Source organism: Neovison vison, chromosome 3 (assembly GCF_020171115.1).
Source record: "Neovison vison isolate M4711 chromosome 3, ASM_NN_V1, whole genome shotgun sequence".
In the NCBI taxonomy this organism is placed as follows: Eukaryota; Metazoa; Chordata; class Mammalia; order Carnivora; family Mustelidae; genus Neogale; species Neogale vison.
Genome location: NC_058093.1, coordinates 228,593,291 through 228,615,065, shown reverse-complemented (window position 1 = coordinate 228,615,065; position 21,775 = coordinate 228,593,291). Strand labels below are relative to the sequence as shown.

Sequence of the window (21,775 nt, the reverse complement as noted above, 5' to 3'; positions counted from 1 at the left end):
CCTACCGGACACAACGTATGTTTTGTATGCAGAGGGAAAATAATGAGGCTGTTAAGAAATGGGGTGTCTTCCCTACGCCACCAAAAATGAGACAACCCAGTTCCTACCTAATTTAACATAAAGGGCACACGGCGGTGGTTTGCAGGCGGTCTGTGGGTGGGCGTGGGTGAGTGCCATTTCCGTCCCGGTTGAGAGGTCCCGGCCTTAAGGGGAGGTTTAACTAGTGAGACTCAGTCCAGTTTTGTGGTGCCTCAGACTGTTCCCAGCAATTTCTAGAGGACCAGTGAGGTTGTCAAAATAATACTGGTTGGGATCTGCATGGATGAGAACAGTCTGGGCAATTTGGGGGGTGCGGGAGGTGGTGTAAAAAGGCTGGGAGCAGCGGCTGGGAATACACCTTCCTGAAGACTGGAGACGTCATTCCACTAGGGGGCGCCCCAGGCAGACTCAGGGATCAGAAGCCAGGGCTCAGAATCCCCTGGAGGGCCCCTTAAAAACATAAACCTCGGTTCTCACTCCAGAGTTTGAGAGTCAGCAGGTCTGGAGTGACCTGGGAATTTGCACTTGTAGCACACCTTCCACTGTGGGAAAGCCAGGGCAAACAAAGACAGACATCCCCCAGCCATCAGCACTGGGAAAAGAGGGCTCTGCCCGCCCCTCTCCCCAGGGATGGAGCCAGCTTACTCATCAGTGTCTTTTTTGCTCTCCTCAATGAAGGCAATGGATTCAGATCTAAGGCGGTTGGTCACTTCATATGTTCGCAGGGTGACCCCGAAAATATCCTCATGGTACCGGTTGTCATCCTGGGGGACAGAAATAGCCTTCAAATGCCAGCCAAAGGCAGGAGAGGGACAGACACACTGACAACCTGGAATGGAATGTCCTTGAAAAAGATGGGTTCTAAACAAACAGAGAGCCAGAGCCCCCTGGAAGACCTCTTTATTCCCAGACTGTGCTTCATAAGACCCCATGCCCTAACCCTCCAGGGCTTGGGGTCTCACCAGCCCAGGGTGGCAAAAAACATTTCAGTTCACATCCGAACTGGCACAGCTTGGACAAACCTTTTTGTGCAGTGCTCAATGTGGACAACTGCACAGGACAGCGCTGCAGCTTAGTTCTGGGGCAGGAAGGGTCAGTTTAGGAAGTTTTCTATCCAGTTACCCAGTGGTCCACCCACCTGTTATTTTCACACACCACAGCCCCCATCCATATTTAATACATGCACCTGCACACCCAACACCCAGTCCTCCTCTTTCTCTCTCATCTATGGTTGGGGACCACGGGTATCCTCTACCTCGAGCCATAAATGGGAGAATGGGAGCAGGTGGGGATGTCATCATGGCCCCTCTAATCACTGAGACAGGTGGGGTGAGGAAGAGGAGACAGGAACCGGATGCTGAGAAAGGGATCCAAGAGGCCACTCACCCTCAGTCTGCTGATGAACACGCCCGCATCCTCCGCTGAGAGTTTCCCCTGCTGGGTCATGATGCGCTGGATGGCTTTGAGGACATCAGCAGCCATGGTGACGTCCCCGCAGACATAGATGTGGCCTCCTTGCTCCTGCAGGGCTCGGTACACTGGTTCTGCTAGCTGTTCCTGCAGGATGTCCTGCACGTACTTCTGCAGGGGGGCAGCAAGAGCTGTGAGAAGGAGCTGGATCCTGGGCAGCAGCACACTACCCGCCCCCAGGACAGCAGAGCCTGACACAGGTGACCCAGGCGAGCAGGAGGAGCGAGGAAGAGAGGGAAAACTGATCCGAGCGTGTGTGAGTAAGCTGCCCCTGTGCTGGAGCTCAGCAGGGCTGAGGACCCTCGAGAGGGTCATGTGGAACACGCCCCAGAGCCATAACCCAGCAGGGCATAGGGTGGGTTCACAATCTACCCACTCCCCGTCCAATGGCCAAAGGTCCCCCACAGGGTGTTGACCCCTGTACTCTGATAGGTGCCGGCTTCAGCCCATGCTGGGGTGCCAGAGAGGCAAGACAGCAGGAGATGGGGGAGGCGAGGGGCTCTCAGCTTCCACCTGTGCAAAGCCTGCTGCTGTACAACAGCTGGAGTAGAAGGTGGGCTAAGAAAAAGTGGGGTGGGCACCGGGGGTGTCCAAATCAGCCTCTGGGGGATTTGCCTTATCTGTTCAGGATGCCTTTCACTTGTCTAGGAAACTCCCCCGGGGTGAGGCGGACATGCAGCTGATAGGTCTTGGCATGGCTGTCCTGCTTGTAAAGACACTGGGGCATTTCCACATTAGCTACCAAAGAGTCCCTGCCCACCCGCTGACAGCCCACCCCACCCCAGCTCTCCCGGCCCCTTTCCTGGGACCCCTCTGGATCTCCCCCAGATCCAGGAGGAGCATGCTCCAGTCCCACGGCCTGTGTCCGTATTCTGACTTTGTGCCTCTTGGGGACTGTTACTTTTTTTTTTTTTTAAGTTCCTATTTTAAAAATATTTGTATTTTGGTAAGATACGGAAATCATTTCATGTACCATTCAACCATTTTCAAGTGAACAATTTAGTGGCATTTTGTGCACCACTATCTTGTGCAACCAGCATCCTATCTGGTCCTAGAACTTATTCATCACCCCAAAAGGAAATTCTGTACCTAGGAGCAGTCATTCCCATTCCCCTGTCGCCACAGCCGCTGGTAACCCCAGATCTGCTCTCCGTCTCTACGGAGTCGGCTGTTCTGGATAGTTCACATAAGTGGCATCCTATAATATGGGCCGTTAGATATTTTATACTGATATTTCTATGCTCCTGCTTCCTGAAGTACAGAGTGACACCCTGGAGGAGAATTCAGACCAGGTGAGGGGGTGCCCGGGGGTGGGATGCGCATGCGTGTACAAGCACGTGTGCGCATGCGCGTATCTGGAGCTGCGGGGCCGAGACAATGCACGGGCCGGGGACAGTGCATGGGCCAGAAGTTACCTTTGGTTTATCTGGCTCTCGGGAGTAGGCCGTGTAAAGTTCTCGGAAGACCCCCTTGTTCTTGGCCTGCAGAGTCTCCTCCCTGTAGATGTGGTCTGTCTTGGATTGCCGGCACCCGAACACCAGGACCATGGGGCAGGGGCTCATTCCTGAGGACCAGAAAGACGTCTCGTTGCTCACAGCTCCTCAGATGCCCGATTTGGGGGGGTGGTGGCTGGTGGAGCCAGGAGAGGGCGCTGGGAACCTTCATTCGTGCCACAGAGATAGAGCACACGAACCCTGGGACAAGTGGGGGTCTATGTATTTGCACACATGTACACCCACGTCTACACGCGCATGCACCTGCTCACACCGAGCAAAGTCGGTGAAGGGTGTTCAGATTTTAGCAGACCCCCTTTCTCTGGGTCTCAATCCCTCCTGCTGCCCCAATGGCTACTTAGCAGCACCCCCCCCCCCCACTGGGTCCTGCTGAAAGACCAGACGGTGGAGCTGGGTTCAAATTCCAGCTGTGTGTGATGAAGAGAACTTGGCTTTCTATGTGCCGATTTCCACAGGTACAGAGCGCAAGTTATCACAGCATCTACCTGCTAGGGTTACTCTGAGACCTAAAACATTAGAGCCCAGTGAATATATAGTGACTCCTTCATCCATGTTAGCTATTCTGCCAGAATGACTGCTCCATGGGGTAGCCTTTTTTTTTCCCCCCCTCTCTTGCTGTGTGTTTGTCTTATCTAGTGCTGTCCCTGACACCTACAATGGTGCTTGGCATTTATTAGCCGCTCAACAAATCCCTGGCCAATGCACACCTCAGCTATGGGTTTCCTTCTCTTTCCTCCCGAAGCTGATCTGTTGTGTCTCTCACACAGCAAAGCCTGCTCTGGAATAATAGCCTTTGAGACAATCCCATAAACATATACACATTTGATAAGGCTTAATGTTTACTCTCCTAGGGCTGCTTGAATTTGCAGAGGGGTCCTATCTTAACAAAGAAATGTCTTCTGGGGATGGAATTTCGGGCCCTAGAAAAAGCTGTGCGGGAGACTGGTTGGGACAGGTTCTTTGAAGCATAACCATGAACTTCAGCCCTGGGTCAAGTCAGTACCATGAGCCCCCTGCCCTTCGCCAGGGAGGGAAGCAGGGGAAAAAGAGCTCCCTCATGCCTCCAAGTGGCTGAGACACAGGTGGGGCTTCCCGGGCGGGGTGGACATCGCTGGGCTGCTGAATGGCAACACCCACCTTTGTGCTGGATGTCAAACTGCCGTTGCTGCCAGAAGCTTCGGAAAGGGGCAATGCCAGTGCCTGGGCCAATGAGGATGCAGGGCACTTGGGGATTTCGGGGCAGGTGGAAGCTGGGTGCTCTGGACAAGAAAGAGAGAATCAGAAGGCTTGCAGCATTCAAGTCCAATGAAGGGTGGCTGGGTCTTCGGTAGACCAGATGGCCGTCTCGATAACCCAGCGGGATTGCACTCTCCGGCTGGGGTCGAGTGCCCCTTATCGGGGTGACAGGCCACATGGATTTGGGGAATTCCAAAACAGGAGGTCTTTGGGGTCTGGCTGCCACTCCAGTTCCCAATTTTCCTCATTGCTGAGCTAAGCCACAAAGGGCAGTGGGATCGTTTCAACCCAGGGTTTCCAGACCTCAGGACTGCTGACAACATTTGGGGCTTCACACTCTTCTGCCGTGGGGGTGTCCTATGCATCGTAGGCTACGGAGCAGCACCCCGGGTCTCCACCTCCTAGAGGAAAGGAGCACCCTGCAGCTGAGACAAAAACCTCTGCAGGTGTTGCCACGTGTGCCCTGAAGGGGAGCACTGCCCTGTACTGAGAACCGTGGATTTAGCCCACAGTGAGGTCTCCCCAAATCGGGGAACAGATTTCAGCGTACAGAAGAATCCCCAGGCGGTGTTAAAAGTACACAGTCCTGGGCAGTGGAGCAAGTCTGGGCTCAGGACCCTGCATTTTTGAGACACGGCGGGGGATTCTGATGCTCAGGGCAGGTGCACCATCCCATCAACACCCCAGTCTCAACAGCTGAGAAAAATCAGCGGTCAAGACCACTGCTGAGGTACAGAAGTCACTGGCTGACATAGCAGGACCCTCCAAGGGGCCCACGGGCTCAGCCAGAGCCGTCAGGGTGAAAAACATTTGAGCTGTATTTTTTATCTGATGGCGGTAAGGACACATTCAATGAAATCTACCCTCTTCACAAAATTTTTAAGTGCACGATACAGTACTGTTCATCGTAGGCAGGCGATGAGCTTAGGGGGCGCCTGGGTGGCTCAGTGGGTTAAAGCCTCTGCCTTCGGCTCAGGTCATGGTCCCAGGGTCCTGGGATCGAGCCCCACATCCAGCTCTCTGCTCAGCGGGGAGCCTGCTTCCCCCCACCCCGCCTGCCTCTCCGTCTACTTGTGATCTCTGTCTGTCAAATAAATAAAGAAAATCTTTGAAAAAAATAAAACTGAGTTTGGACAGCAGGGGTTGGTTGGGGGGGACGCCTGCCTTCAGCTCAGGTCATGATCTTGGAGTCCTGGGATCGAGCCCCACATCATGCTTCTTGCTCAGCGGGGAGTCTGCTTCTCTCTCTGCCCCTCACCCCGCTCGTGCTCTGTCTCCAATAAATAAAATCTTAAAATAACAAAAACAAAAACAAAAAAAACCCATCCAGCTGAGTTTGGGAGGAAGAGCTCTGATTGAAGGAATGAGGGTTTGGATCTTCCCCATCTCTGAGACAGCGGGAACAGATAGGGTAGCTGGGAGACAGCGGAGAGAATTTCCGCCCGTCTGCAGATTTCAGGAAAGCGGATGCTGCATTTACCACGTTGTCTACTGTACCCCAGCCTCTAGCACAGTACATGCACTTGATAAATATTCATTGCATTGACCTGACTTTGACTGCGTGGGGTGGGGCGGTGGGGGGGTACCTGCTTAGCTGTTGCTGTGTTGCCCATCCCGCGATCCTATTAACTTAACATCTTGGAGGGACACAGAGTGTCGATCTCCATTCCGTCTGACTCAGCCATCTCTCCAGAACCCATGAGGCTGGTCCACCCAGCCCAGCTCACGAGTACACAGATTTGGGACAACTGCTCATTTCTCCGCATTTGCCACTCACCCTCTCACGAAACACGGGACTACTTCGTCAGCCTGTATCCGGTTGAGCCAGGAGGAGCACACGCCGTGGTGAATTGGTCCTTCTCCATCTGGCAGAATAATCAGGGTGGTCTGGCGCGCCTACTGCCCCCAGGGTTCCCTGCCACTGGCTCCCCCCTCCCTCCGGTGCGGAAGATCACAGCCCTATGCCAAGTTTCTGCCTCGGAATTCCCTGTCTGGATCCCTTCCTCTGAAGGGGAAGAGGGAATGGTGAAACCCTGAGAAACTGCCCAGGATTCTCAGGCGGGAGGGTGGGTTGGATTCAGACCCCGCCTACTGAAAAGGTCTCCGTCAATGTGATCCCAGAGACCATCCAGGATCCAGGTCTTGGAGCTCCCTCAGGCACCATGCATTCTAATTGCTTTATCAAGGAGGGAAGATATGGGAGACAAATGCTAGGGTATCCCACGGACCTATAACAGGGGAACTGCATGCCGCAGAGCGCGCCCCCCTCTGGGCGATGGGTGGGGGTGCCTTGATCTAGTTGTTGCCTTACAGGTGGAGGGATAAGGGGATGAGTAAAAGCACTCTCAGGCTTGGGGAGCAGAGGAAGCTTTCAAGTGCACATCTTCCCTCCCTCCTGATTCTGCACAGGGTTGGCTCTGACTAAGGGGACAGTTTCCCTGTCCTGCTTCTTTCCCCAGTTCCTGGCCTCGAAGTGGGTCTCCTCTCAGGACTTTGGGATATGGCAGCCCCGCAGAGGCCCCCGGGGGGCAAATGCAGACCCGGAGGCTCTCCCAGAGCCTCTGCCTACCTCGGGTGCGGTAGGAGACGATGGCCACGGTGAGGTGCACCTCGTCGGGATACATGTCTGGGGAGGAGCTGATGGAATAGTAGCGGGGCTGCAGCAGGGACAGCTGGGTCAGGAGCAGGGTGGACGGCATCTGGATGGACGGGAACTCCTCCAGCACCTCCACGATGGTGGGGTTCTTGCCCCATTTCCATTCCTCGTATTCCTGTAAACCCTGTGCCAAGGAGAGGGATGGAGAATTTACACCCCGCTCTGGGTACACACTTCCAGTGGGGGCAACAGAACATCCAGGGAAGAAAGTCAGGAGAGGGCGCCTGGATGGCTCAGTATGTTAAAGCCTCCGACTTCGGCTCAGGTCATGATCTCAGGGTCCTGGGATCGGGTCCCGCATTGGGCTTTCTGCTCAGCGGGGAGCCTGCTTCCCCCCCTGCCTCTGCCTGCCTCTCTGCCTACTTGTGATCTCTCTGTCAAATAAATAAATAAAATCTTAAAAAAAAAAAAAAAGAAAGAAAGTCGAGAGAAGGAAGAATACCTAACACTCACACAGTAATAACTCCACACCAGGTCTTAATTCTTATGACTTTATGCAATAAGTAAGACTGTTGTCCCTATTTTATAGCAGGGAAAACTGACAATTACAGAGGCTCTTTGGCTTGGAGGCAGTGATTCTGGATTTGAATCTAGGTCGGGGGTGGCAAAAGGTCAATGTGGCTTACTACCTATTTGCAGGGCTCATGGGCTAAGACCTGTTTTTACATGGTTTGTTGGGGAAAAGGATCAAAAGAAGGATACTATTTCATGACACAAGAATGTGATATGAAATTTGAATTTCTGTGCCTACAAATACAATTGGATTGGAACCCAGCCACGCCGACTCACTTAGGTAACGTCTATGCTGTTGGGCTATAAATGGTGGAGTTTAGGGGTTGTGATACAGACCTCACGGACCATGAGCCTAAAATATTTACTACCAGGCTCTTTATGGAAAAAGATTGCTGACACCTGTTCTAGGGGGTGTGAGCGCCTAACCATAATCGGTCCCGCCATATGCAAACATCAAGAGAGAAGCACTGTGGAGAGAGATTTGGCGGTATGGAATGCAGACCTGGGACCTGGGAGTTTGCACACCTGGAGATGCATCGGCAGAGAGCATAGGTCAAGTTCAAGATGGTGAATGGCAGCCCCAAAGGAAAAGGTTCGAGTGTGGAGGCCCACAGTCAGGGTTTGTGGCCAGCAAAATCCAGCTGCTACCAGGGAACAGAGGAACTCTCTGGGGCTTTGGAACTGTTTTCCTACTTGGAAGCTGCTGTGGGCAGACCCCGATTGCATGTAAGAGGCTCATATTTTGAGGAGTAAAGTACTGTATTATAAGTATGGTATAATAAAGCTTTCCTCCATGTCCCTCAAGATCATTCTTGCCTTATTGATAGGGTATGGCATCCTTGAGAATGTGCCTCCCAGACCTCCAGCCTCACTGACCTCGAGCTGCAGGGGAACCATCAGCCAAGAGCCTCAGGAATTGCCCTCTGAAATGGACATCCACGGGAAACAGACATGGTTCACCCGTGCTGGTCCTTCCTAAGGCTGTGGCTGCAGCTCCGGATGTTTCCACTCACACATCCTTCCCCGTCCTGCACTCAGAGTCAGACTGGTTGGAGCTCTGATGATTCTCCGTCTTATCGGACTCCTGCCCATTTTCCCCTTCCATGGGTGTTTCCCTTAATCAAAATCCTTGATCATTTAATCCCACCTTGGAGTTTCTGCTCTTTGGAAGAAACGGGCTAATACATACAGTTTATGGGCTAATGCGTACAGTTTATGAAATTCTACTTGAAATTGTCCCATGTAATCTCTGGTCCCTCTAAAAGTAGCCCCTCCCCCATTAATTAAAATTTTAAAGTTATACATGTACATCATGTACAAAGGTAAACAATTCTGCGAAGTTTACTTATGAAAATTAATGCTCCACTTCTCCAATCTGTTTCCAGTTCCCCAGAGTGAATTACTTAATCTAGTGTTCCTTTTCACATCTGTTTTCTCATGTCTAAATATAGCCAACCCTCCAACAACATGGGTTTGGTCCCATGTTGGGTCCACTTATATGCAATTTTTTTTTTGATGAATATAATAGAAGACTGTAAATGAATTTTCTCTTCCTTATGATTTTCTTAACAATTTCTCTTCTCTAGCTTACTTTATGGTAATAATATAGTATATCATACATAAAACAAGCAAAATATGTGTTATCAATTGTTTATGTTATTGGTAAGGCTTCTGGTCAACAGTAGGCTACATTAGTGGTTAAGTTTTGGGGCAGTCAAAAGTTGTATGTAGATTTTCTACTGCACAGGGGGTCAGCACCCCAATTCCCACATTGTTCAAGGGCCAGCTGTAATATACATTCTTTGAAATTAGTACCTTCCTGTCTTCCCATCATTCGTCTCTCTCCTGGACAGCAGAAGAAAAAGCTAAGCCATCCTTTGCTGATGGCTTGCTTAGCGGGGAGGAGCCCCCACTGGGAGAAGTGTGGGTGGTCCTCCTGGGTAGGAATCATACTGAGCAAAATTTTGCGGCAGGTTGGGGCAAGCTAGTCCTAGGTTTGAAAGCAAGGATGGTAGAAATGTTTGATGCATTTTACCATCTGAGGGCCTCCTCTATCTTGCAGGTCCTACCGATAGCTCCTTGGTGTTGGGAAAGGCCCCTCTCTAAAACAGGGCACTGTGGGATTCTTCTCTCTTTCTAGTCCTTCTAAGCATGGGCTCAGATGGAGCTAAGGGAAGCTCAGGAGTTCCCAAGGAAGGAGGAACAAGAGTTAGAAAAGGAATCTCTACCAGGCCAGAGAGCTCTGAGATTCAACAGGGCGACCATTGTTCCCTCAGACCCTAGTTAGCATGAGGGGAGATGATGAGGACAAGCCAAAATGGACTAGCCAATATGGCGACCCCCTGCAAACGAAAAACAGGAACTCTTGCTCCACACTGCCATCTTCTGGACAACTGTTGTAACAGCTATATTGCTCTCCAGGGACGAGGACTGGAAAGATGCCCTGGGGGTTGTAGGAGGCCAGGGACCCACCTTGCTGAGAACCAGCAGACGCTGCTTCTCCTTCTCACTGGTGGCCAGGGAGGCAAACTGCTGCAGCTGCAGCGGCGTTGGCGGCGTGGTGATGTCCAGGTAGTACTTGAAGGCCTGGAAGATGGTGCAGGGCGGGAGGCGGTGCTCGTCTGTCCAGTTACTGATCACTCCTATGGAGGTACAATGGACATGAGGGGTGGATGGGGGGAGGAAAGTCTGAGCTCCAAGGGCTTGGGTCCAAGTCAGGAAGGCCAGATTTGTTCCTGGGGCAGGTGAGCCAAGCAATCCCTTGGCTTGTCACCTTCCATGTCCCACATCTAGACCCAGGCTTCTTGGGACCATGGGATCACCTCATGCATGCAAGGAGCAGATCCAAAATCAATTGTGCAAATTAGTTCAAAAATTAAAAACATAAACCAACATTAAAATAGCATGAGACGGTCCGTCTCTGGTGTCTTATGCAGTGAGTCCCCCACTGAGCACAAGCTCGGAGTCTATTTTGGTTCTGTCTGCCTTCTCATGGTGTTGGCCTCTCAAACCCCTAAATGGGATTCCAGGATTTGAAATGACAAACATGCCTAACACTTTGCTAGCACTTTCTATATGCCAAGTGCTATTCTCAGCACTTTATATTATTAACTCACTTAGTCCACACAACAATTCTAGGTGGCGGGTGCTATTATTATTCCCACTTTGCAACTGAGAAAAAAGGGAAGCACAGAGAGGTCAAGGAATCTGCCCAAGGTCACACAGCTCATAAGTGTGAAGTCAGGCAGTCCTGCCCCAGATCTTGTTCTAACTATTACACTGTATACTCCCGTATAATTTTCCATCGGATATAGTCCTACACATAGTATCTGCTTTATCAGGGGCTCAATCCAAGATAAAAAGTGTTGCTCCAACACAAAGGAAGAACTGGCTGGGTTGGATTTATTAATATAAATAATTATCTCCCCAAAGCCGCATCTCCCAAAGGACTTTTCAGTGGGGCTTTGACCGCATGCTATTTCCACACTCTGCCCTGACCATACACTCCAGCTCCTTTGTGAAGGTGACAGGTCACCATGTCTTGGGCTGTCAGGTGCTTACTGGTTACCGTGGTTACTGGTACCTGAGCCCTGAGCTCACCTGTGCCTCCTGAAATGAAGCCCTGAGGCCTATTTGCCTTTAAAATTCTTCAATGGGAAGGTCAGGGATGGTCCCTAAAACAAACCGGAACCCTATCTAATGATGACTCAACCTTGAGAGCGCCATCGAGTTGCATGTAGTGCCTCTTGATTTTAAGAGGAGGGAGGGGTACACATTGGCGGCTGTTCATTGGTGGGCAGTGAGGCAGGGGTGATGAAGGAGGGCAGAAGCCCCTTCCCCCAGGGATGCTATGGATGTCCTAGCATCACGGACACTGGGTCAGCCAGTTGGGCCAAGGTGGTTCAGCCATGAGAAAGGAGGAGTCTCAGGAAGTGACAGAGACCCTCGTTGGAGGTGACAGAGACCCACTCTCCCCCACCTGGACTGGCGACTGGGAAGAAGGATGGGTCTCCTTTTCCCCAGACACCGGGGCACCCCACCCTGCCGTAGGTACCCAAAGCTGTGTTCCGCTCCTCCAGCAGCTCCACCTTCACCAGCTGGTTGACCGGGGGCGCGTCCTCCAGCCGCTCGATCAGGGCATTCACGAGGTCCTCGCGGTTGCCCGGGAAGACGCCCAAGTGGTCCCCAGGCTGGTACTGCAGCTCCTGATTCCCGTTGGTGTGCAGACGCACGAAGATGGTTGATCGGCTGGAGGGAAAGGTGGGGAAGAGTCAGAGAAGAGTCACCAGCTACTGCCTCCTTTCTTTGCTCCTTTGTCTCTTTTTGTGGTTGCAATCCCCCTCCTTTCCGTTCTCCAGGAGGCCCACGCCAAGAGACCTCTACCCCCATCATTCCACACCATGGCTTTTAGCAGGTCCCCCGTGAGCTTCTCTGCAAATCCAATGCTAATGCCATGGCATTCATCTTGCTCATGGAACCAGCACTGGACGTGGCTGGTCACTTCCTCCTCAAATCCCTTCTCCTGGGTTCTAGCACCCCAGCTTTCCCAATCTTCATTCCTTTGGCAGTTCCTTCTCATCTCCCCAAACTCTGGACACCAGAGCCCCTCAGGGTTCAGTTCAGTCCTCAGATTCCTTGCTTTTCTATCTTACCAAACCCACCTTTCTCCGTAGCACTTACCGGCATCTGCCTTCTTGTGGAGCTTCCATCATCCTGTGCTTTGTGGTCTGCCTTCCCCTGCCTCCCAACCCTCCCTCCCCCATCCCCACCCAGCCTCCAGAACAATGTAAATTCCACAGGGCAAGGAATCTATTTTGTCCACTGCTCGCTTTCTGGCAAATAGGATAGTCACAGCACATAGCTGGTCCTCAAGAAATATTTATTAGACGAAGGAACCTCAGGCTCTCAGGGTTCACCAGTTGCCAGAACAGACTGTGTTCAGTACTAACTGGGGTTTTCCCAGGAATCAGGACCCCACTGGAGCCAAGGCAATGGAGTCCGCAGTCGCATCATGCCATCTCTCCTGGGAATCCTAAGCTCTGTCCCCCCTTTTGTAAGCATATGTGTGTGTTGGGGGGGAGCATGCTCCTTATATTATCACATAAGGGAAACACATTTGGTCTTGGTTGTGCAAAAATCCACCCATATAAATTTGAGAGATCTAAGGAGAAAACACACAGAGGAACTGATTTACGTCCCGCCTGATCCTCCTCTTTTCCACTGGTTTTTGTATTTTAAGGGCAGGATTTTAAGGGCCCATGCTAAGGGAGGGCAACCAGAATGAATTCTCAGACTATGATCATTCTGGTCCTTTAAAAAGTTTTAGAACAGACCTACTGCATTTGACACAATGTCTGAGAACTTGGGAGCTGATTACGCTATTAGTAAATCAAATTCTTTGTCCTCTTTGGGTTCTGTCGGCATTTCAGAATCTTTTCTTTTTTTTAGATTTTATTTATTTGAGAGAGAGCGAATGAGAAGGGGGAGGGTCAGAGGGAGAAGCAGGCTCCCTGCCAAGCAGGGAGCCTGATGTGGGACTCGATCCCCGGACTCCAGGATCATGACCTGAGCTGAAGGCAGTTGCTTAACCAGCTGAGCCACCCAGGCGCCCCTAGATCTGCTTTTCTTCATTGCCAACTGGTTCTCGGTAGAGACACTTCATATCCAACATGAAGTTTCTACGTTCTCCATGGTATGTAAATCAACACTTGAATAGACCAATGGGACTCGCTATATAAAGGAGTCTCTGGCACACCCAAGAGCCCTTTTGTGCTGCAAATAGCCACCGTTATTAAAAATAGTTGTGCTAGCACATTTACTTTTTTGCAAGTATTTTCTCGAAGCAAGGCAAGGCACCCCTGTCCTTCGTATGGTGGGGAAATTGGTGGCTGACATTGGGAATGGTGGTGTCAGGGCCTGGGGTCCCATTCTCCTTTCCTGGACAGTTTTTGCTGTCTCAGGGGCACTCATCTTGTCAATTATACAGACTTACACGACTGATTCTGATCTGAGCTCATGCGGGTTCCTGGTTCCTGGAGAGCAATGACAACCACCAGCTCCCGCCAGCGCCAGGGTTGGAATTTAGCAGAGGCTGACAGACAGCAGGGGGCGCTGTGGGGCTGCTAATTAAAGAGGCTCCCGCGCCAGCCACAGGAAGCCTTTGAAAGGGCCCCACAATTCCCACTTTCTCCCAGATCATCATGATTTCTTTCAGAAGTATATTTGCCTCCGTTCTTCTGGCCGGTACAAAATAGAAATGTGGAAGACTCGAACTTGCTGAGATGGCTCACGCTCACAGCCATTTCCCCCAAGTTCTCTTGAACATGACATACGGTGGTCAGGCAGACAAGGGGCAGGAATGGGGAGACAGCCGGCAGATATGCCAGGTGCCCCAGGCTCTGCCCGTGCCGGGAATTTAACCAAGGGGATGTTGCAAGCCTCTGATCAGGCATGGCTTGCTGAGACCTCCCAGGGATGAATGACTGTATGGCCTTGGAGCACCCCAATGGGCTAGTCTTTGAAGCCTTGTGGGGGAAGCAGATTCCCCAACCCTTTCTCAGTAGCACTAACTTGGAGACCAATTGTCTCAGTTCTGCTGGGGGTTTGTAAGTATAGAATTTTGTAAGTTAGTTGTGTGTGTGTGTGTGTGTGTGTGTGTGTGTGTTTAAGCTTGGGACACATCATTAAGGTCATTGAGAAGGATGGGGAGAAGGAGAAAGGGCAAAAAGGGCAGTGTGGGAATGTAGCAGTCATTGGGGCCTCTCCATCCCAGACTCCAGAAGCATAACAGACAGACACAGACACACATACACACACACGCATATATGCTTGGCAGTGGCTCAATGACAGGTTCACGGATGAAACAAGAGTCAGCTAATGTTCAGCATCAAATGAAAAAAAAAAAAGCTAATGCTCATTCTTTAATGAAAAGAGTAAACATTGTAAGTTTCATTCATTCAGCAAATTTGTAGTGAGTGTTGGGCATTATTCTAGGCACTGGTGAGACAGTGATGGGTCTGGGGTCCCATTCTCATTGACTGTCCTACTTTCACTGAGGAGCAACTTAAAGAGGTCCCAGAAGTATGGGTGGGTGTTGATGGGTCGGGGGCAGCAGGACCAGTGATCATCAGATAGGATGGTCAGGGAGCCTCTGAGGTGATGTGACATTTGAGGAGAGATCTGAACAATGAGAAAAAGGGGACATGCAAAGACCTGTTTGGGAAGAGTGTCTGCATGTGCAAAGGCCCTGGGGTAAGAAAAGGTGTAGCATATTTGGAGAAGGGAAAGAAGGTTGGAATGTTTGGAGAGTAGTCAACACAGATGTGTGTGTGTTGGGGGCAGGGCTGAAGAAGGAGATCAGAATGGTGGCCAGAGGCCACTCATACCATCAATGAACATGGATTTGCTCAAGGCAGCAGCTGTAGGCCTGAGATGAAGGTGAAAGTCAAATCCCAGAGGACAAGATGAGGGCTGGACATGCAGTGTAAGGGAGGGAGAGGAGGCAAGGAAGATGCTTGAGGTTTTGGCTTAAGGCAACTGTTGATGATCTCTGTTGAAATGGGAAAGGCTGGAGAGAAGCAATTTCATCCAGGGAGCAGTAAGAATCAAGAGTTTCCCCACCAAGAACTGTCCATTGTAATATCCCACCACTGTCCACAATGCCCCAACACTCAGGACCCCTCTGCACCTCTACTCCTGCCAGCCTCTGCCTAGATGTCCCTCCTCTCCTTCCCTTTCTAAAGCCTACCATGCACTTCTCCTCCTTCTGAAATGCAGGACTCACCGCACCCATTACCACTCCATTATACTCCCTGCTGTGTTGTTTGTTAATTGGTGTACCTAGAGAATGTATTTCCTGGCCAGGCAATAACTGTGGTCACTTTTATCTTTGGTTGTGCAAGGATCACCCTCAGGAGGCTGTTTACTTCCTCTTAAGCACTTTGCTTGCAATTAAGTATCTGGGAGGCGGGGAGTAATTTGTGACATCTCGCTTATGGCCTCCTGGCCCAAACAGCCTGATTTTGGGCCGACTTGGGTGGGGGAAAACAGAAGCATATGAGGCTTTTTTAAAAAACTCGATTATCCCTTAAAACAAACCAATGACTTACAAAGCTGGAGATGGTAGTAAGCCTGAAAATAGGTCATGCTCCAGAGTGTGCTTCCAAAGAGAGAGAGATACCTACATACAACTTGATCCTTTTTGTGCTAATTCACGACTGATTTTAATACGTCCCTAAACCTGTTGAAACAGTCTCTTCTAAGTCACTCAGCGTAGAGTCAGCTGCCCTTTCCAGAGGTGAGTGGGGCTTATTCTGGGACTTTGGTCCAAGTTAGCATCAGAACATTTGCAAAGGACCTTGCTTCTTATGTACCATGGTTTAGGGAGTAATTTTTGTTATTTGCTCTTTCACGGTTTGTTGCTGAAGGAAATTTCCAAGGGTTCTTAGTCTCTTCTCTGCCATGTTACTGAAGTCATCCCTTTCCACAGGGCAGAAACGGGAAGTAAGGATGTGTATTTCAAACACAAGGTCCCTCTCTGTATCAGAGATCCCTATGCTCCTGAATGTTGCATATAACAAATTATTCAAAGGGTTTAATTTCCCAACCCATTTCTTTAATGTTGGAGGATCTAAGAGAGTACATGAGAGCTTGGGGGCTTTCCTGCTGCTGATAACTCCATCAGAGGTCTGACGTCCACGCAGAAAGCATGCATACTAAATTTGTAGGTGTTTGAAGCTGGGCCGGATAAGGAAGAGTAACGGGAAGGAATGAGACACTAGTTGCTTTGTGCACCTCGTCGTTAATACAGCAGCCTTGCAATGGTCTTGAGGACACCTGGGTAGCCATTCAGCATGCTGACTTTAGAGTTGGAGAACCGAGTCTCTGTGACCTTGATAAAGTCACTTGCATTATCTACTTGTCACTTTTCATATTTAAAACATCGATGATGGGGGCGCCTGGGTAGTCAGTCAGTTGAGCGACCAACTCTTGATTTCAGCTCAGGCCACGATCGTGGGATCAATGTGGGATCACCCCCACATCGGGCTCTAAACTCAGTGGAGATTCTGCTTGAGATTCTCTCTCTCCCTCTCCTTCTGTCCCTCCCTGCCTAAAATAAATAAATAGATCTTTAGCGGGGCGGGGTGGGGGGGACCAAAACCAAAACTTCGATGATAATAGTCCCAACTTCCTGGGCTGGTTAAGAGTTCTGGGAGATTCCTCAGAGAGAGACACAAAGCAGGGCTCGGCACACAGAAAACACTAGAGAAATGTCAGCAATGTGTAGAGCTACCCTTCTTGTTCTGCATAAGGAGACGGGCTCGGAGGACCTGTGTGACTGGCCTGCGGTCACACAGCTGGTGTGCGACAGAAGAGGGGTCAGAACCCAGGCCTGTTCAGCTCGCAAGCCCACTCTCTGTACTAAAGAATCAAGATTTCAAAAGCTCAACATGGGCTGTAACCAGGATGTGAAAAAAGATGCCATTCTCTAGGGATCAATGCAAAGGACTTCATGAAGGCCAAAAATCTTATTTACAGAAGTTGAGGGACAGAGAGACTTGGTTCACTCACTTTGACCACAGCAGTAAGGGTGGAAGCTAAATGGGAACGTGGCTTGGCCACCAGGACAAAACCCACAATCTCAGGCGGCATCAGCGTGTCCTGCTCAGGTCCAGGGGTGGCTTTAAGGGCCCCAGTGCATGTGGTAGCTACGACAGGTTCTCTGTGCAATGTGACTGGGTCTGAGAATAACACCGGCAGCAGGACAAGAGTGCGTCCGTTTACTAAGGCGAAAGGCTTGGGAAACCTGGTCTTAGGAAGCACAATTTGAAGAAATCAAAACCCAGGAGAGACTGGTCCTTGTCCTTGGCTATCAGCAGGTCTCTCATTTGGAAGAACGGAGTTTGTTTTGGGTGTCACCTGAGGATAACTGAGATCAATGCGGAGAGCTGGGAAGATGCCCTTTGGTTAGAGCAACAGCAAGATCATGTCTAACAATTAGGACTCTGAAACACAGAGTGGGCAGCCTGGTAAGGTAATGAGCCTCCCATCATCCCAAAGGAATTTAAGCATCATCTGGGTAGCCAGTTTTCGGGACTCTAGAGAAGAATTACCCACAAGGAGGAAATGTTCTCTGGCTAGGATGTTCTGGTACAATGAACGTTAGCAGTTCGACAAGGGTGTGGTCTAGATTAAAAATTCCTCATACAACCTTTCTCTTTCTGCTTTCCACGACGATCTGTCCTCTCTTGGTCCCTCTAGGGAGCCTGGCAAAGGGAAGGTGGGAAAACCCTGATGCTACAAAGCAGCAGGGGCATCTCAGTGGTACTGGGGACAGTCATGGGAAGCCAGGCCTCTGAGTCAACCAGGGCTCCTCCCCGCAGGTAGGTGGGGGGCATCTGGAGCACAGATGGGGAACCCTGAGCCAAGCAAGGTGTTCCTACCTGGATTTAGGGCTCTGAAGGTTCTGACGGCTGAGGAGTCGAGCAGCCGAGACCCGCTTTTTGTGGACATTGGATAGACCTGCGGTGAGAACAATGACAGTCTCCCTGAGATGGGGTTAAAGCATGGCCAGTACAAAGCCTCCAGCTTCTCCTGACCCTCTCTTCACACTTGCACTGTCCTCTGGAGTGAGGCGAAGAGATGAAATAGAAGAAGTTGGGTGGGTTGGGGGAGGGCTGTGGGTAATGGAGAAAGGAAGGCAAATCTAGTTGAGCGGAGCAGAGAAGAACAGTTTCAGGGTAATGGCGCCGCGCTGCTGGAGGGAGAAATATCCAGGTGCAGGTCAGCTGGGTGTGGGGCACTGGCCGTGTATTTATTTTCAGAGGACTGCCCTGAAGAGAGATGGAAGCCATGACACCCAGCTTCTTGTGGCAACTTTCGGGGGGGGGTGGTGAGGGCTCCTTTCTCCCCCAACCCACATGCATGGGGGGCCCTGCATGCCCCCCAGAGGTCGCGGAGAGGTACCTTGCGTAAGTTCTGGAGCTTCGGCCACATAGGTGAGGCGGAACTTGTTTCTCTTCCAGCTGCGGTCGTTGCTGATGAGGGAGTTGTTGGCCTTCTCGATGTTGACATCGTCTCCCACACAAAACACATCACAGGCTGCCTGTGGCACATGCAGGGCTCTCAGTGACCTCCCAAGCATGGCATGTATCCATCCATCTATCCATCCATCCGTCCATCCAACCAACCATCCATCCATCCATCCATCCACCCGTTCATCCATTCAACACAAGGTCCTCTATCTCTCCATTCCTCCACCTACCTGCCCTCCTTCCCTTCTCCTCTCCCTTACTTCCCCCTTTCCCTTTCTTATTTCCTTCTATTCATCCATCTGTCCATCCATCTTTCCTTCCCTTCTTCCTTCCATCTGTCCATCCATCCTTCCATTCTTCCATCTATATCTTTCCTTCCTTCCTTCCTTCCTTCCTTTAATCCACTCACCCACCCAACCATCCATCCATCCATCCCACCACGTACCGGCCAGCCATCAGTCTATCCACTAATCCATCTTATATTTTTTGAATGCTGTCGATATGCTGGATATATCAGCTTTACTAATTAACCTCTAGGGGTGCCTGGGTGGCTCTGTGGGTTGGGCCTCTGCCTTTGGCTCAGGTCATGATCTCAGGGTCCTGGGATTGAGTCCCGCATCAGGGCTCTCTGCTCAGCAGGAAGCCTGCTTTCCCCTGCCCCTCTCTGCCTGCCTCTCTGCCTGCTTGTGATCTCTGTCAAATAAATAAATAAAAATCTTAAAAAAAAAAAAAAGATTTACCCTCTACTTAGTATGTAACTTTTATGTCATTTATTCCTAAAACCAATATTTGTAGAGGCCTAACATTAAGCAAGAAAATAAACACCTTAGGGGGACCTGGGTAACTTGGTAGGTTAAAACACCTTAGGGGGACCTGGGTGACTTGGTAGATTAAGCATCTGCCTTTGGCTCAGGTCATGATCTCAGGGTCCTGGGATCAAGTCCAGCATCAGGTTCTGCACTCGGCAGGAATCCCGCCTGCTTCTCCCTCTCCCTGCCCCCACCCTCCATTTGTGTTCTCTTTCTCTCAAATAAGTAATACAATTGGGGCACCCGGGTGACTCAGTCAGTTAAGCATCTGACTCCAGCTCAGGTCATGATTCCAGGGTCCTGGGGCTGAGCCTTGTGCCTGGCTCCTTGCTCAGGAGGGAGTCTGCTTTTCTCTCTCCTCCTGGCCCTCTCCCCTACTTGTGCTCTCTCTCACATGTGCTCTCTTTCAAATAACTAAAAATCTTTAAAAAACAAGTTAAGTCTTTAAAAAAAGAAAATAGACACCTTAGAACATCCTAGCTATCTTATTCTAAAGATTTAAACACATTAAAAGCAGAACATATTGAATGTTTGAACATCTCCCTATGAATTTTTCTTTTTCCTTTTTCTCTTTCTTTCTTTCTTTCTTTCTTTTTTTTTTTTTGCCAAGTTCATAAGTTCTCTGACTTTAGTAATCCTAAGAATTACCATTTGGAATTCAGGTTTTTGGGAAAAAAGCCACGGATAATTCAAGAGTGTTTTTGTTTGTTTGTTTTTAGGGAGACAGAGCATGTGAGCAAGGCGGGGAGAGGCAGAGGGAGGAGGAGAGAGAGAGAATCTCAAGCAGACTACATGTTGAGTGCAGAGCCTGATGTGGGGGTCTGTCCCATGACCCTGAGATCATGACCTGAGACAACATCGAGAGTTAGGTGCTTACTGACTGACCCACCCAGGTGACCCAGTTCAAGAGGTTTTTAAGGGTAGCTTTAACCACTTTTTGGCCTTGTGTCGATTTTCAGATATCTAAACATCTGTCAACTGATGAATGGACAAACAAAATACGATATATACATACAACAGAGGATTGTGTGGCCATAAAAATCAATGAAATACTGATAAATAATACAATGTGGGTGAACCTTAAAAATGTGTGAAATGAGCCAGTCTGAAAAGACCACATACTACAGGATTTCATTCACAGGAAACGTCCAGGAGAGGCAAAGCTACGGAGACAGAAAGTCAGTTGGTGGTTGCCAGGACCTGGAGTTTGGTGGGAGGATGGATGGGGTGGGGGGGGCTGATAGCTAAAGGGTACAGTGGCTTAGTAACCCCTGGTTCTGGGGTGCTCAAAGTGGGCTGATCGAAGTCAAGAACCATAGTGATCTCAAGGTAACAGGAGAAGTTATCACCATTTTCATTGTCTAGGGAGAAATGCAAAAACAGGCTGATGGACACAGCCTCCCCCCACAGATATCCAGATAGCTCAGGGCCTCAGTTTCCCCTTTTTATCCCTATTTGCTTCTGCATGTAGGATGGAAAGTGCCAAAGGAGTGACAGGAGGTTGCCTGGTGTCCTTTCTCCTGGGGCGGCTTGAGAATGTGGCTCCACGCACTCCGGCGTGGAGGAAGGAGCAGGTGGAGGTGGTGGGGGGTCTGCATTCATGGCTCTTTGTTTTTTTCCAGGATAGCCAATCAAATCATGTCCCCCATGCAGATAGAAGGCCATTGTTCATTATTCTCCTGTGACCTCATATGTCTAGAATTGCGCCATCCAATAGGATGTTCTATCATGATAGGAATGTTCTGTGCTGTCTCCTGGGATGACCACTAGCTTCTTGGGACTACTGAATATGTGAAATATGCAGTCAAGGAATGGGCTCTTTAAGTAGAATCTATTTAATATAGATACGAAATAGAATTAAAAACTAATTAAAAATGATTAAAATTTTATACATCCATTATGGTGTATAAAATATATAAGTAATTATTTTATGTAAGATAAATATATTTATGCAAATATGCAATATATACTATTTCTGTCATAATATACAGTATTTTATATTATAATTAAACATTTTATTATTTCTATGTATATATATATATACAGACATTTTTCATGCAATATAAAATTCATCATTTTAAAATGTACTAAAATGTACAATTCCATGGTTTTTAGTGTGTGGAGAGAGAGAGAGTGCAACCACCACTGCTATCCAGTTCCGGAACATTCTCGTCCTCCCAGAAGAAGCCCTGTACCCATCAGTAATCATTCCCATTTCCCATTCCTCGAGAGCCCAGGCAACCACAAATCTAATCTCTGTATGCATTTGCCTGTCCTGGACATTTCCTATAAATCGGAGCATAGACCTTCTGTGCCTGTCCTCTTTCACTCTGCAGGTTTGCAAGGCTCATGTGTGGTGTAGCAGGTGTCAATGTTTCATTCTTTTCATGGCTGAATCACATTCCATTATCTAGACATACCATGTTCACTTCTTCATTCATCCTGTTGAATGTGAATTCATGAATACTGACATTTAAATTGCATACGGATTGGGGCGCCTGGGTG

General features: G+C 49.7%; 1 protein-coding gene across 2 annotated transcripts in view; it reads right to left on the bottom strand.

Annotated features, from left to right (window-relative positions):
- NOS1 (nitric oxide synthase 1) overlaps nucleotides 1–21,775 on the bottom strand; it is an 82,231-nt gene that overhangs the window by 622 nt on the left and 59,834 nt on the right. Inside the window, exons 18-28 of one of the 2 annotated variants that reach the window (XM_044244187.1) lie at nucleotides 18,394–18,532; nucleotides 17,871–17,949; nucleotides 11,483–11,676; nucleotides 9,901–10,070; nucleotides 6,829–7,039; nucleotides 6,037–6,124; nucleotides 4,161–4,282; nucleotides 2,925–3,073; nucleotides 1,426–1,620; nucleotides 685–803; nucleotides 108–203 (exon numbers count right to left, since the gene is read on the bottom strand). In XM_044244187.1, the coding sequence (XP_044100122.1) occupies nucleotides 113–203; nucleotides 685–803; nucleotides 1,426–1,620; nucleotides 2,925–3,073; nucleotides 4,161–4,282; nucleotides 6,037–6,124; nucleotides 6,829–7,039; nucleotides 9,901–10,070; nucleotides 11,483–11,676; nucleotides 17,871–17,949; nucleotides 18,394–18,532 (1,557 nt within the window). In that variant the 3' untranslated portion in view covers nucleotides 108–112. The remainder of the gene's footprint in view (nucleotides 1–107; nucleotides 204–684; nucleotides 804–1,425; nucleotides 1,621–2,924; nucleotides 3,074–4,160; nucleotides 4,283–6,036; nucleotides 6,125–6,828; nucleotides 7,040–9,900; nucleotides 10,071–11,482; nucleotides 11,677–17,870; nucleotides 17,950–18,393; nucleotides 18,533–21,775) is intronic. The other variant, XM_044244188.1, reaches the window with a different exon arrangement.